At 55.4% G+C, this 14,736-nt stretch overlaps 1 protein-coding gene across 3 annotated transcripts in view; it reads right to left on the bottom strand.

Annotated features, from left to right (window-relative positions):
• Prex1 (phosphatidylinositol-3,4,5-trisphosphate dependent Rac exchange factor 1) overlaps positions 1–14,736 on the bottom strand; it is a 192,304-nt gene that overhangs the window by 53,918 nt on the left and 123,650 nt on the right. For all 3 annotated transcript variants that reach the window (XM_004858239.3, XM_087197739.1, XM_087197740.1), the window contains 5 exons: positions 11,960–12,060; positions 10,733–10,836; positions 10,491–10,540; positions 9,583–9,658; positions 3,153–3,225 (listed from right to left, as the gene is read on the bottom strand). In XM_004858239.3, the coding sequence (XP_004858296.2) occupies positions 3,153–3,225; positions 9,583–9,658; positions 10,491–10,540; positions 10,733–10,836; positions 11,960–12,060 (404 nt within the window). The remainder of the gene's footprint in view (positions 1–3,152; positions 3,226–9,582; positions 9,659–10,490; positions 10,541–10,732; positions 10,837–11,959; positions 12,061–14,736) is intronic.

Raw genomic sequence — 14,736 nt, 5'->3', positions numbered from 1 at the left:
AAATGGCCCCTGGACAAGTTTGGTTTGGCCAACATAGTATTTTATTAAAATGGAATCATGCGCCAACACTAACATATTAGGATATCTCATATAATGATCCAGCTTTCTGACTTCTCTTGAAAGAGCTGAACTTGCCCCACCTGCTATAAAAATATATTACAAAGCCACGGTGACATAAATAGTGTAAAATTGGAGCAGAAAGAGATAAATAGCCAATGGAAGAGAACAGGAATCACCAAAGAGGACTAAGTGTGTTCAGGGATTCAGCACATGATGGATGACAGAGGATCAAGTGGACAAGACGATGCTGGGGAAATGACTCGCTTGAGGGAAAACCAAAAATCAGATCCCTAACTCACACCATATGCCACAATAAACTCCTGGTGGTTTAAAGGCCTAAATATGAACAGTAAAACTAAAGCCAGCCACACAACATGTAGAATGTCTTTGTCCCAGGATAGAAAAGGATTGTGTATTAAGACCACCAAAAAAAGACCTGTACAGTCCACTACCTTCTAAAATAAAATCTCACCGGCAGCACTCACATCCATCTGTTTACACATTGTCTGTAGCTGCTCCCAAGCCACAGTGTCACTGCTGGTTGACTGTGACAGAGACTACACGGCCCCCAAAGCCTAAATTGCTGCAATGTGGCCATTTTAAAGAGAAAGTGTGCTAATGCCCCCTGAACCCGAGCTTGTGATCCAGGAAAATGAACAAAAATCACGAATACAGGGCCTGATCCCTGTGGCTTACCAGTAACTATGCACGGATGAGGCTAAGTACACTAGCTGTGTGCTTAGTTCATTTAGTCCTCAAACAAGGATGGATTTGCTCCACCCCCTTTACAGATTCGGAAATGAGGCCCAGAGAGGCTAAACAAACCCCCAAGGTCAGGACCAGCAGGCAGCAGAACAGCCGTCATCCAGGACCCTCTCTCTCCACACCGCCCCGTGCTGGAGGAGCTGGGTGAACAGAAGCAGCAGGTAAAGGGAAATCGAGGCTAGGTAAGACAAGGCAGCCGTCTAAAGTCAGAGGGGCCCTGCAACAAGGGAAACGGGTGCTTTAGCTGGGAGGGGTTTATCGTCCCTGAACACAGAGGCTGTGTCCTGACTTGGTGGCTAAATGGAAGACAGCACGAGGTGTTTCTTCCCCACCGCCTGCTGGGGCCCAGGCCATTTCCTGGGGACTCTACCTGTTTGTGAGACACCCAATTACCTCTTTGGAGAAAACAGACATAAATTGCTACTTTCCCCAGAGCCGGAGCCAGGCTCCAGGGGGCCGGCTGGCTTCGACTCCACTATAAACATTAAGTTAGAAGATTCCAGGGATGGGTGGAAGAATCGAAGTGTTGTGTCTCAGCTGGAATGTCTGGGAAAACAGTGCAGAATCCCGAGCTCAGCCAGGTGAGGCCTGGCCTTCTGTCTCTCCCAGTCAGAGTCACCAGGAGGGTCGGTGAGACGCACACAGGTCTGGGTTCAAGTCCCTGCACAGCCCCTTACTAACCTCATGCCTTACAACCTCTCCAAGCCTGGGTTTCCTCATCCACAGGGGTAAAAAGAGCACTGATTTCCTGGGATGGCTGGGAGGATTGGATGGCGAGCCTCAGTTTCCCTGTACTTGCCTAACAGCTGGACCACCAGCCTCTCAGGTCCCTCTCTGAGACACCTCAGGTCCCAACAGGCTCAGCTCTAGGATGGCCACGGAGAGGCCACGGCAACCCCACCCCACCCCCACTCTGCCCCCTGCCCTGGACCCTGTCACAGCCACAGCCCAGGGCTTGGCCCTCTCCTATTTTAGCCTCATTCTGAGTGCATGGCAGGGAACAGCGGAACAGGGCACACCCTGCAATCTCTCTCCCCAAGGAGCCCTGAGGGCTCAAGACTGTCTGAGAGTCACCCCCACGAAATGTCCTCCACTAGTAGCCTTCCCGGAATAGCTGTGGGACAGACCCCTAATTACCCTCACCCACAAATGAGAGGCTCTGCCCAGCTGGCTGGCAGGAGGGACCTGCCGGGACCAGAGTGGCTTCTGGGAATGAGGGACCTGGATGAGATGGGCCAGATGGGTGGGCTTGGCCTGCCCTCCTCAGCAGGGAAAGCAGACGTGAGGGGAGTCCTCATCCCCCAGAAACACAGCGTGCTGGGCTCAGAAGAAGGGGGACAGCCGGGGATTTAGCTCAATGGTGCTGCCGCCTGCCTTGCAAGCGTAAGATCCCAAGTTCGATCCCCAGTACCAAAAAAGAAGGAGAAGAAGGGGGTCAACCAGGCCTCCAGGCAGAGCTGGGGAAACTGAAGCCAGAAGAGGAGTCCTGGCTTGCGGACTGCCTTGCCTGCTGGTCAAGGTAAGCAGACCTTGGGTCAGAACTCTATGGGCCATTGCCTATTCTTCTAAATAAAGTTTTATTGGCACACAGCCACACACACCTGTTTCCACACAGTCTGTAGCTACTTCTGCACTACAAACACAGACATGAGCAGCTGTGACAGAGACTGTGTCACCAGGAACCTACGATATTTCCTACCGGGCTCTTCATGGAGAAAGTGCACTGACCTCTGAGGTAGAAATAAAAGCAGAGATCACAGAGAAGACGTGACCAAAGGCCCCTCCTGCGACTCACAGCCTCACACCAAGCCAAGCCTCCTCACGTCCCTGGACTGTCCTGCTCACCTCATGGCCCCACTGCTTCCTCCCACCCTGACCGTTCTCCTCCCACAGCCAGAGGGATCTGACAGGAACCAAGAAACCAAATTGGCCACATCTGCCCCCTGCTCACAGCATCCTGAAGTCCTGCCTCGCACCCAGTAGAAGCCGGAGTCCTCACGTGGCACGGCCCTTTCATGTTACACATGCGTACACGCACACACACATGCACGCATGCACACCGGAGACAGAATTCTGGTCCTAGTGCCACGCGCCGTGCCTGGCACACACACATCCACGGGAAAAGAGCAGAACAAGCACAGGAAGGACAAAGGGGACCTTTCCAGGGGCAGGGGATGCCCGGGCTCCCGACTGCGGCCTCCTCCACTGAGGCAGAGACCCACTCTATCTGGGGTGGGGGGCCTCACCGAGCTGTCAACAAGCAGAGGGGATGGCAGAGGGGGAGGCAGAAGGCAACACTGGGAGGGCAAAGGCGGGGCAGGGGTTACCGTGGTGCATGAAGCCGTTGTTGCAGAGACCCACGCCAAGTGCCACCGCCTCCTCCCGTGTCTGGCAGTCTCCCTGGAGTAGAAAAGAGGGCACAGCATTAGGCAGCCGGCGTCCTCAAAGCACTGGAGGACATGGGACCCTTGTCTCTTTTGTTTGCTGTGGTGCCTCCAAAACGTATTAGCGACTGTCCTGAATAAACCCCAAGGGAGAAAAACATTTCTTTGTACAGTGATAAATGCTACTACCACAAAGGCAAAGTGGAGACAGTAACTAGCAGATACTGTTGGTTGCCAGCAACAGCCCTTTCCAGGTCCTTGCCTAGTAACGAAACCCTCACCCATTTCACAGCCTCCCTGGCAGCTACAGGTGGCCACTGAGGTACAAGCAACCCCAGTAGGGTACTCTGGCAAAACGTCCTTTATCCACAACCTATTCTTTTCTCTTCTCCTTGCTCAGAATAAAGGTGTGATATTAGGAGCTCCTGCAATCATGCTGGACCACAGTGACCTTGAGGATGGCACATGTAGGGATGGCGGAGCAGAAAGACAGTGTGCTCCTCCAAGCGATCATGACTTCCTAGTGGCTCTGGACCACCATCCTCTGGGCTGATCTCATGCAAGAGAGACCCTGATTTGTTGTGACCTCTGTAGTTGTGTCCCTGATGCTAGAAATCAGGTCCTACTGCCCAATGACCTGGCTGCAGCCTAGGAGACCCCCAGAAAGCCTGTTGGGAGCTTCTGGAAACAGCTCCCTCCTGAGGAAGAGAAGTAGCACCTCCCCTTCCTGTTGAGGTCAAAACCATGCAGGGGGCCGATGGTGGAGGCCCTGGTGGCCGCAGCATGGCAGAGGTGCAGAGTGAAGAGCGAAGGTCCCAGGGGGTGTGACACCACTGAGCCCACAAACCAGCCCTGCAACCACCCACTGCCACACTTCTTGACACGTGGTGGCCATTCCAGTCATGCTTCCCTGCCGGGTTTTGTAACCACAAACATGCCACGCTGGTACTGGAAGCAGGGGGTCTGCCACTCTCAGGCACCCACCCAAGGCCAGTAGGCAGCATGCCGGGTGCCTCCCAGGTGGGCCAGTGTCCTCGCAGGCCCAGGAACAGCCTGGACGCCTGGGCGGAGGAGCCCAAGGACAGGAGTGGCGGCACGGATTCTCCCTCAGCGCCAGCTTCCTGGTGCCCTGGCACCATACTTGCCACGGCATGGGTCCCGGGGCTCCCCACCTCCCCCAGCGGGTCCCCATCTTCTTGTTCCACCCCAAATCCACCAGAGTCTCCTTCCAGAGGCTTGGAACCTGCACAATCCCAACACAGCCAGGCTAAGGCCGTGCGTGGCAGGGAGGGACGGGCAGACACAAAGGCCCAGGGACGGAAAGAACTCAGGGTGCAGTGGAACCCCAAGGCACAGGGCTAGCAGACAGCTGTGAGCAGGGCAGGAGCCCGGGCTGTGTCCCGCTTAAACCTCAGAGGTGACAAGGGCCTGCCACATGCTTGGAACTCCGTGTCCACGGGCTGAATAAGGGAGTGGAGGCAGGCAGGGCAGCGGCCCGAGTCCCTCCTCAGCACAGCCAGGGTGGCAGATGGTGTTTCCCAGCCGAGGGACAGGACACAACTGCTGTTCCAGAGGCTGCAGCACCCAAGCGCCGGCCGGACCCTGTGCAGAGCAGGAGCGCTCTGGACTCTCCGTGCAGCAGCCCGGGCTGACAGGATAAAGACAGACTGCTCCATGGGGACCCCAGGCCAGGGGCTCCCACCAGGGCCAGCGGAGGCACTGCAGCGAGGCCACATCTGGAGCAGCCGACCCCAGCTGTGAAGCCAGTGGGGAAGGACAGCAGGACCCCTCTGCAGCCAGGGAGGCACTAGCTGGCATCTGGAGCCCACCTGGCTTCTGAGCCGTGCACAACCTGGGCCCCCAGCCCATCACCCGCCTCAGAAAGGGGCCTGGGCAACATGGGGGTGCTCAGGCTAACAGCAACAGGCCGGGGTGCACCACTGAGGAGCAAGCCCAAGCTGCAGCTCCTGCCAGCAGTCCTGACAGTAGCACCGTTGCCTTCCCAGAAGGCATGGGCTCCCACGGCATGCGCACTCCCAGGGCTCCTCTCTGCCTCACCTCCATCTATTCACCCCTCCTCCCGTACTCTGCTGCTCCAGTCCCACTGGGCCCCTGCTGCTCCTTCTGCAGCCCCAGGGCCTTTGCACTTCCTCTTCTCTCCTCCTAGAAGGCCCTGCCCTGGGCTTTGCAGGTGTCAGCACCCAGCTCCTGGGCTCAGAATCCTTCCCCTAACTACCTTTCACCACAGTATGTGTAGGGTCTGCCTCCCACAGGGTGTCAGCTCGAGGGCAGGGTGGCATCTGCCAGGGTCACCCACATCTCCCCATGGGGACACTCAACAGCAGCACTGATGGGGCGCAGAATGTGGAAGGAGGAGGCCGTCAGCACCATCACCTGTGGCCACGGGAGCCAAAGCCTCCCACAGGTGCTCTGGGCTGGCCCTGCTGCCCGCTGCAGCCCCCACACCTGCAGCACAGACCCCAGAGTCTTGGGGGCGAAGGGAGGGCCAGCCCTGCAGCGGCTTCTGGGTTCAAGCCGGCTCTGCCTGGCCGTGCCTGGCTGTGCCTTGGTGGGCAGCCTGTCCCGTGCACCCTCTCTGAGCCCTAACCCTCCCAGGGCTTTTATGCTCAGCGTCTCCCTGGCCTCCTCCCTCCCCCTGCAGTGCCCCTGCAGCATCGGTACTATCCAGGCAGCACAAAAGCCTCCACGGAGCAGAGCGAGCAGCCATGAGCAGGGTACATACCCTGAGCCTCAGTTTCCCCATCTGTTAAGTCAGGGTAGGAAGTGCTTTCCCTCATTGTTCTGAGGTTTAATTGAGATAATGAGATAATGCACACAGCAGCTCAGAACTGAGACAGAGTATGACTTGTCCAAGGGCGCACACAAACCCATCCTCCAAGGTAGAAGACCTGATTCATCCAGGTAGTGACAGCAAACCCTTCCCAGAGCATCAAGGGATGGATCCCAAGGAATCCATGTCACTCTCAGCGACCCTGTTCTCTCCCCAGAGATGGTTTAGGGGAATATGTGTAACCCATATGGCCAATGAAAACAGGAAGAACGCTGGAAGGAGGGAAAGATGTAAGAAGTTTCTTCCCCTAATACATGAAATGAAAAAGTACTCTACCTGAGGTGCAGATGTGATGCCTGGAGCTGTAGTAGCCACCTTGTGACCATGAGGCAACAGGAGCAAGGTAATTACAAAAGGGAGGAAGGTGGCTAGAGTCAAACAGCATTGTTGAGCTCTAGGGTCATGAGCTCTAAACATTTAGTTATGTGAGAGAAAAATGTTTTTACTGTAGAAGTCAGGTTTCCTATTATGTGTAGCCAGTTCAGTGTTCCTAACTGATCCACTAAGCCTTCAATCGACATTTTGTTTCAAGGAGAGTAACCTAGAAGTTAGAAAGGATGATGTGTCCAAAGGGGAAAAGGCCTCCTGAACTATATACGAACTACATAGTGATGGGTTCTCTGACATTCCCGCTAGGTACAAGGTAAGGATGGCCCCAAAATCAAGGCTCGAGGTAACCGGTCTTTATGGTCACACCCTTGTCAACAGAGCGTTGATCCCCAGACGCTTCTGAGACCCACCCTGCCCCGGCTCATGCCTGAGTGCCACTCCTGGAGGCAACCGCGACCTTATGCTGTGGAGCAACACACCTCACAGGACACAGGCGGCCACAGGGAGGGCAGGCAGAGATGCGGCATCTCCGAGCCCGCAAAGCAGGGATGTCTGGGCCGTGACCAGGGCACCCGAACCCCAAAGCTCAAGCCCACGGGCCCCCACCTGCTCACCGCACACCCTCCAGGCAGGGCTCTGCAGACTGGCCCCCAATCCTGTTGTTCCTGGCCCCTCAAATCCCTCTGCAATTTCTTCCCTTTAGCCTTCTATACTGCACTGTAAGTGTGGGCCATTTGAATGCTTGCTAAAAGAGGAAGAACTCTAGTCACATTTACAGAGCTGTGACTATGCCAGGTACCATTCTAAGCACATTCCACAATTACCCACTGAATCTTCAAAGCAATCTAAAAAGGGAAGTATAGTTTCGTGCTTTGTTTCACACGTGGGGAAACTGAGGTACAAAAAAAGTAAGCTGGGCTGGGGATTTAGCTCAGTGGTTTCACCGCTTGCTGCACAAGCACAAAGACCCAAGTTCGATCCCCGGTACCAAAAAAAAAAAAGAAATGACCAAAAAAAGTAAGCAACTTGACCAAGGTCACTCAGCTAGGAAGTAGCAGAGGTAGGATTTGAACTCAGCTCTGCATGGCACTGCTTTGGGCTGTTCACATGATTCTGGGTGGGTACATCTAGCAGAGTGGTCAGAAGCTCTGAGTGTCACAGACATGCAACTGGATTCAAACCTGGAGACTTCAAGACTTCTCAGGTCTTGGGGCCCCACACCATGGCAAACATAAGAAAATTTACAAGCATCTCACTTAAATATTAAAATTTTTTCAAGGACTCTTCTAAACGCACTTATTTGACACCCAGAAATATTTATTTTCTAGATTGGCGGTGACTTCTCTGCAATTGTCAGTCATTTGTGCAACATGAGAAAAGCTAGCCAGCAAATTGTTTCCAAAAGGGACGCAGCTCTTCTGAACTGAGCAGCTGAACAATTAATGAGGCGGACATACTCTCCCTTCTGCAGATATTCACACATTGGTCCATTCTGATTTCGAAGGTGTCTCCTCACCTTTGGGATCCAGACCACTTACAAAGCCCATGCTAGTGGGCTCCCTGAAAAACTCACGGGACCCAGGCAGAGTTCTGGACCGAGAAAGAAGGACCGCCTCAGTCTGGCCTTGCCACCGGGAGGCTGTGTGCGCCAGACACCAGGCACCTGCCACTCTGGGCCCTTGGCCCCATCTGCAAATGGTTTGTACAGGATGCCCGTGGTGGTAATCCCACCTTAATCTCAGCACTCTGGGAGGCTGAAGCAGGAGGACTGCAAGTTCAAACCCAGCCTGGGCAACTTGGTGACTTAGTAAAATCCTGGCTCAGAGTTAAAAATCTTAAAAAGGGCTGGAGATGTAACTTAATGTAAAGGCCCTGGGTTCCATCCTAAGTATTGCCAAGAAAACAAAATAAGATAATGTCCAATTCCCTCCCAGGGGGCCTGCGGTGAACAGGAGCCATGGGATGGACACACGGGCATCTCTGCAGGACTCAACAGAGGGGAAGCAACAGTGAAATGGAAAGACTGTCCATGCCCCCGGCCAGCCCCTCCTCGATGGGGACATTCTGAAAAAAAAATGCTTGGCAAGAGGCTCCAATCTAGTGCTAGGATAAAACCGATGTGTCCCAGTCTGTCCCAGGCGGAAAACTGGAAAGCTCCACCTGAGGCACCAATGGGGTAACAGTGAGGTCTGCCACACTGCTGTGGGTTGAATGCTCGTGTCCCCTCCAAAATCCACACTGAAACCCCATCCCCGAAGCAGCAGAATTAATAGGTGTGCCCTTCGGAGGGGACGGAGTCATGACGGGCCCGCCTCCTGGTGGGATCAGGGACCTCATGAACGAGCCCTTCCCACACAAGGTCAGGGCGCCCCTCCCTCCCCAGGGCACAGCCACAGGCGCCACTGTGCCTCAGCAGACACCAAACCTGTTGGCACCTAACTCCCAGCTCTGGAGCCATGAGAAATAAACTTCTGTTCTTTTTTTTGGTACCAGGGGATCGAACTTGGGTCCTTGCACTTGCAAGGCAGGTGGCGAAACCACTGAGCTAAATCCCTGGCCCTAAACTTCTGTTCTTTATAAATGACCCAGCTCTGATACAGTAACACCTCGGTTCACTAACATTTCTGTTCTCGAACAATTCAGTTTACAAAGAACAGAAGTGTTCAGCAAAATTTTGCTTCCATTCATGAACACTCCTCATCAGGTGACGAACAAGAACTTGGCCATCTTCCCCAGAATCCCAGAACAAATTAAGTTCATGAACCGAGGTACCACTGTATTTTGCTCTAATCAGACAAATGGCCTAAGACACATTCCACTGAGTATTTATTATTCAATCTTAAAGTCAGGGGAAACCCTGAAACATGCTACCACATGAATGAACCTGGAAGAAAGCACACTAAGTGAGACGAGGCAGTCACAAAGGGCACTGTCGGATCCTGCTCTGGGGAGGCGCGTGCAGGGCTCGGAGTCAGGGGGACAGGAAGTGGCTGGGCAGGGGGGCCTCCTTGGGCTGCACAGAGTTCCAGATCTGCAGGGGCAGTGACAGCTGCACATTATGAATGTGCCTGACACCACTGGACACATGAAAATGGTTAAGAGCAAACTTTATGTGAATTCTGCTACAATTTAAAATGGTAACAGAAAATGTTGAAAACCCCACACAGTCCCTCTCGGCAGGAAGCCCCTCACCTGGGCCAGCAGCCAGTCCACCAGCTTGCTCCCGGGCAGCACAGACTTGTAGGTCTTCAGGTGGTGGTCACGGTCCCTGCGGGGAGCAGCAGGTGAGTGGGTAGTGGGGGACAAGCACGGGGACCACCGCACCCCCACTCGCTGGGCCCAGGAATCCTCTGTGCTGGGCTCTCTGGGAGTGCTGGGCAGGGGACAGGGGCTTGGGTCCCAGCCCAGACCCAACAGAGAAGCCTGGTGCAGAAGGTGCACAGGCCGTGGTGACGGAGCCCAGAGGCCACAGGGCACCACGGGGACTGCCTCCCCCACCTCAGGGCTGGTACTTGGGCCCCGTCGGAGCAGCCGGGCAGGGAGGTGACAAGGCAGACAATAAAGAGACTCCCAGGGCCTGACCCTGGGAGCCAGCCAATGCCTGCCCTGTTCTGGGGGCAAGGAGAGCTATCAGGACAGGGGCAGGTGCGACAAGAATCGGGTGACCTGCCCCTCCATTCACAACTACAAGCTTCGCAGTAGAGAGAACAACCAGCCAATGGCGTTCATCGTGCCAGGAACCATTCAAATGCATTTGATCTCCTGGCAACCCAAGAGGTGTGAGCTATTCTTATTTCCACTTCACAGGGGCAGAAACAGAGGCAAAAGAGATTAATTACCCTTCAACATTCACTCAACAAACATTTAACAAGTGCTACTTTACCCTAGGCCTGTACTCTCCCATGTGACACTGACACCTTTCATCCCTGCAGCAACCCACAAATTAACTCAACCTGATGACAAAGGGACAAGGGCAGATATGATTTGATGGAGGAGGCTGGGGATGAGAGAGGTTAAGTTGCCAGCCCAAGACCACGTAGCTAGGAACAGGCAGCTAGGAAACCAGAGATGGAGTAAGACTTACAGCGGGAAGGACTTACTTGATGACCGGCGTATACAGGCTGTGGAGACGGCAGTAAAGTCTCACCCCCTGAAAGAGAAGAGGGAAGTGGGATCAGGCCATGTCCTTCCGGGGCTGACGGCTGCACACAGATGCTCCCAGAGCACAGCAGGGCCTGGGTGGGGGCCCTGGAGGAGCAGAACAGGCTGCTGGGCACGGCCTGCTGGGCACCCACCTCCTCCAGCCGGGTCAGAGTCACAGGATCAGGGTTCAGGTCCCTACCTTGGACATGATGTCCTCCAGCTCACTGCGGGCCTTGTAGGTCCCGTCGTCATAGCGGAAGCGGTACATCACCTGCTCGTTCTTGAACTGGTGCTTGTCAGACACTGCGAGGGAAGGTAGGGAGCGCTAGACAAGGCACAGCCCCTGAACTCTCCTGCCCTGCACTGTGACCACCTGGCTGCCCACTTCCTGCCCTTCAGATGAGGATGCCAGGTCCTCCTGCCTGCACAGGATCCTGCTGAGACTTGCAGCTTGGCCAGGCACCTGCAGGGCCAAAAGGCCCCAAAATGCCCCCTAATCTGGCTCAGCCTCTCCTTGGGACACATGGGGACTGAGCTTGCTGGGGCTGAGACTGCACAGCTGGGTCTCTACCAGCTGCCTCCATCATCCTTGATGCTTCAGATCCACTAGGAAATCCCACCTTGGCCTCCCTTCAAAATACCAAGAATCGGTTCCCATACGCGCTCCCTGCTTGGAGCCACCCCTTCTCCACAGGGACTGTCAGGGTAGCTCCCTGCTGGTCCCTTGCTCCCACCTCCACGTGACAGCAAGCTCCACACAGCAGCCAAGGGCACCGATGGGATGGAAGTTTGAGCGGCTTCACACCTCAAGCAGAGCGGCAGCCAACACCCTGCAGTCTCCTCTCAGGTGCTGGATCTCATCTCCTAGACCTGCTCAAGCTCAAACACTCGGACTCCTGCCTGGGGACTTGGCACTGGCTGCTCCCCTGCCCATCTGGCTCCGGCTCACCTCTCAGGCACTGGGGGGCCTTCCTCACTTCCCTACTCAGAACTGACCCCCAAGACACTGTCTGTGTCTGCCCAGTCACTCGCTCTCTCCCTGGCGCAGACAGGTCCCACTCTCATTATATCCCCCAGCTCCAAGGTCACCGGCATGAGGACAGGAGCACCACCTGGCCTGTTTGTGAATGGCGCCCGATACAACAAGCACTCAAAAAATACTTGTTGAATGACAGAAACTGAAAAAAGTGGTTCTTTCCTGTTTGGAAGCAACAAATAGAAAATTCTCCTCCCCTGTCCCCAAGATCTTGAGCTGTCCCTGCTTTGTTTGTGCCCTGGGCAAATGCCGAGTTCTCCAGCCCAGGCAGGAATTTTAGGAGGACATCCATGTTCCCGGGCCACGGTGCACCAGGCAATAGGCCCGCTTGGAAGGGGCTCTGGCTCAGGGGCAGCACAGCCCTGTGGGGTCTGACCTGGCCACACTCACCATGGTGGATGATGCCGTTCTCCAGCAGTGCCTGGCCCAGGTTGACCCCTTCCTCCGTCTTGCTGATTTCGCCAATCTCCAGGAGCCAGGCCACAAACTCACTGCCAGGGACAAAAGGCTCAGTTGAGACGATTTCCCCAATCCTGTGGCCAAAACTCAGGTGGCCTGGCCACATCCACCCTGGAAACAGCAGACAGAACGTCCCAGGGCAAGTGAAGCTTGGGACCCCACAGCGTCTCCTCCTTACACACAGCTCAGAGGTGGGCACCACCAAACCCAGGCCTGCCTCAGCTCAAAGGAGGAAGGAGGAAGGGAGGGAGGGAAGAAAGGAAGAAGGAAAGAAAAGAAAGGGCAGTTGACCGAGGCAGCGGGTGGGTGGACGAGTCAGGAGACAGATGACTAGGTGGAAGGACAGATGGGCAGGTAGGTGGATGAGCACATGCATGACGATGAGTGGACAGAAGGTGAGGGCATGGATGGACAGCTGGATGCATGCCTAGGCAGGCAGCGGGTGGGCTGGGAGCAGGCTGGCTGGTCAGTGGATGGGCGGCTGGCTGGCTGGATCACGGACGGCCAGGTGAGCAGGTTAATGGGTGGGTGAGAGATAATGGATGGGTCCCTGGGAAGGTGGGCGGAGGTGGTGAAGGGCGGTGTTAACTGGACAGACGCCCAGGTGAAGGGTGAGGGGTGCATCACGGTGGCCGAATGGGTGGGTGGATGGATGGGTGAACAGAAGGAATGAATAAACAAACCAGAAGAAGCAGCAGGGAATTCAGAAAGATGCCTGGAGAGTCGTCAGGTCTCGGTACCAAAGTCACCCCTTGGAGAAGTGTTCCCTGACTGCCTCATCCAAAGCAGTGCCCTGGCCCGACACAAGCTATCCCATCTCTCTGCTGTGCTTCTCTGGGGTGCTTGTCCATGTCTAAAGTTACCATGCTTGTGTGTTTACCAGTCACCTCCCCCAACCCGAATGCCGCCTCCATGCGAACAGGGAGTTGACTCATCTCGAGCCCGGCCCTGTCTCCAGCTCCTGGAAGAGAGCGGAGCTCCCGACAGGACTCATAATCATTCACTGAGCAATGAAGAAATGAACAAACCATGGAATCCCAAGGAATACTGTGGGGTCAGGAGGAAGGTTTGGGGGAGACGGTAGTCTCACAGGCCAAGGAAGACAGGGAGCTTTTCTGACTCCAGGCTGACTCTGGGGTAGAGACCCAGCCACAGGCCCCAAGTCCCTGATCCAATGAGCACTTCTCAGGCTCAGCGCAGAACTCAGCCCACACGGTCCGCGGGAAAGGGAGAGCCCGGCCCTCGAGTTCTATGCGCAGCCAAGGGGAGGGCAGCAGGCCAGCAACCCAGCTCTCTGCTTATCGAAACCAGCTGTCCCGCCTCCAACTCCACACCAGGAGGGAGGGCTATTTTTAGCTCCAGTGTTTGGCAGAGCAAAGACCTGGTTTGCATGGAGGTAGCAGTGTGCGCTGAGAAAGCCCGGCTGGACACCAAGATGGGTGGTGGAGGGTGGATCTATTTTCTGGAGTGTGAGCCCTGCGTAGGAAAGCAATTGCTCTGGGTCCTGTCCACCCCCAGCTCCATTCTCCCACTCCCAGAACTGAGGGACATGGAGAGAGCTGCCAGAAGGTACAGGAGGCCAACAGATGTTTGTTGCCCACACTCAGAAGCCAGAGGCCAGCATCCGGCTATCCACCGGGGGCCACCCCTGGTACTGACCAGCAGCCTGTGGCCAGGGTTGGGGGACAAAAGACAGCCAGAGGACAGCAACCAATCTGTGGTTGCCTGGGTAAACTTGGGCAAGTTGTTATCCCTCTCTGGGACTCAACAGGGTCCAGCTGGCAAGTGATTCAATGAAGGGCCCTCTGGATTGAGTGGGAAAACTTCACTCATATGACATCTTAAGCTGGGATCCCAGTAAGCAAAACTAGATAAAATTCATCTCTAGAGGAGGGGCCTCAAATGCTCACAAAGAGATCACACAGGCCAAGCGAGGATGGTGCCAACCTAGCCAGCACCTGTCACATCCAAAGCCAGCAGCCACTGAGTGCAGTGACTCAGCCCCACAGAAAGACTAACGCAAGGTACCACTCTCCAAAGAAGGTGTAAATCTGCCATTTCCCGTGAAATCTCCCAATTGTTCAGTGGTGATATCCAGCAACATTTTTGGAAAAGTCCACATGGACCAAGGAAAACCCAGTTTCCAATGTCCTGGGTCAGCAGGGGGTCAGGGCAGTGCATCTCGGGAGGAATCAGTGTGGGGAGTCCTTGCCCATGGAGCAAGGTTAGGAAGCCAGTGATGGGCCAGCCAATGGGGTGGGGGTGGGGGGCAAAATCAGCCAAGCCAGGGCCTCCAGAAAGATGCAGCCCCGCCGCCCGAGGTTCACTGAGGAGCAGGAGAAGGAAGCCGGCATGAGGGAAAGCCTGAGAGTCGGGGCCCAAGAGAGAGGTGGGATGTGCCAGCTTCCTTTCCCCCTTCCTTCTGCCCCAGGACACTTCGACCCAGCCTGCTGAAGTCAAGGCCGAGGCCAGCACAGGGCACGGGGCTTCTCTGCAGTCTTCCCTAGAAAGCTGTCCAAGCTTAGGCCCCGGGTGCCCCTTGCCACCCAGCCAGCACCCCCCCTCTCTAAGTCCGTACCCATCACCTGTAGCACAAGCACCCAGGACTTGTACCCATCGGGGCCCAAGCTGGCAAGGCCCCTCTACCTCGAAGCTTCACTAACCACTGTCCAGGTGAGACCAAGGCCTTCTCCTCCCAGGAAGCCTTC

This window comes from Heterocephalus glaber, unplaced genomic scaffold (assembly GCF_053883595.1).
Source record: "Heterocephalus glaber isolate CG9 unplaced genomic scaffold, H.glaber_assembly_v1.0 deba00001673, whole genome shotgun sequence".
Taxonomy (NCBI): Eukaryota; Metazoa; Chordata; class Mammalia; order Rodentia; family Bathyergidae; genus Heterocephalus; species Heterocephalus glaber.
The sequence above is the reverse complement of the archived record's forward strand: the minus strand, read 5'-3'. Positions and strand labels throughout refer to the sequence as shown.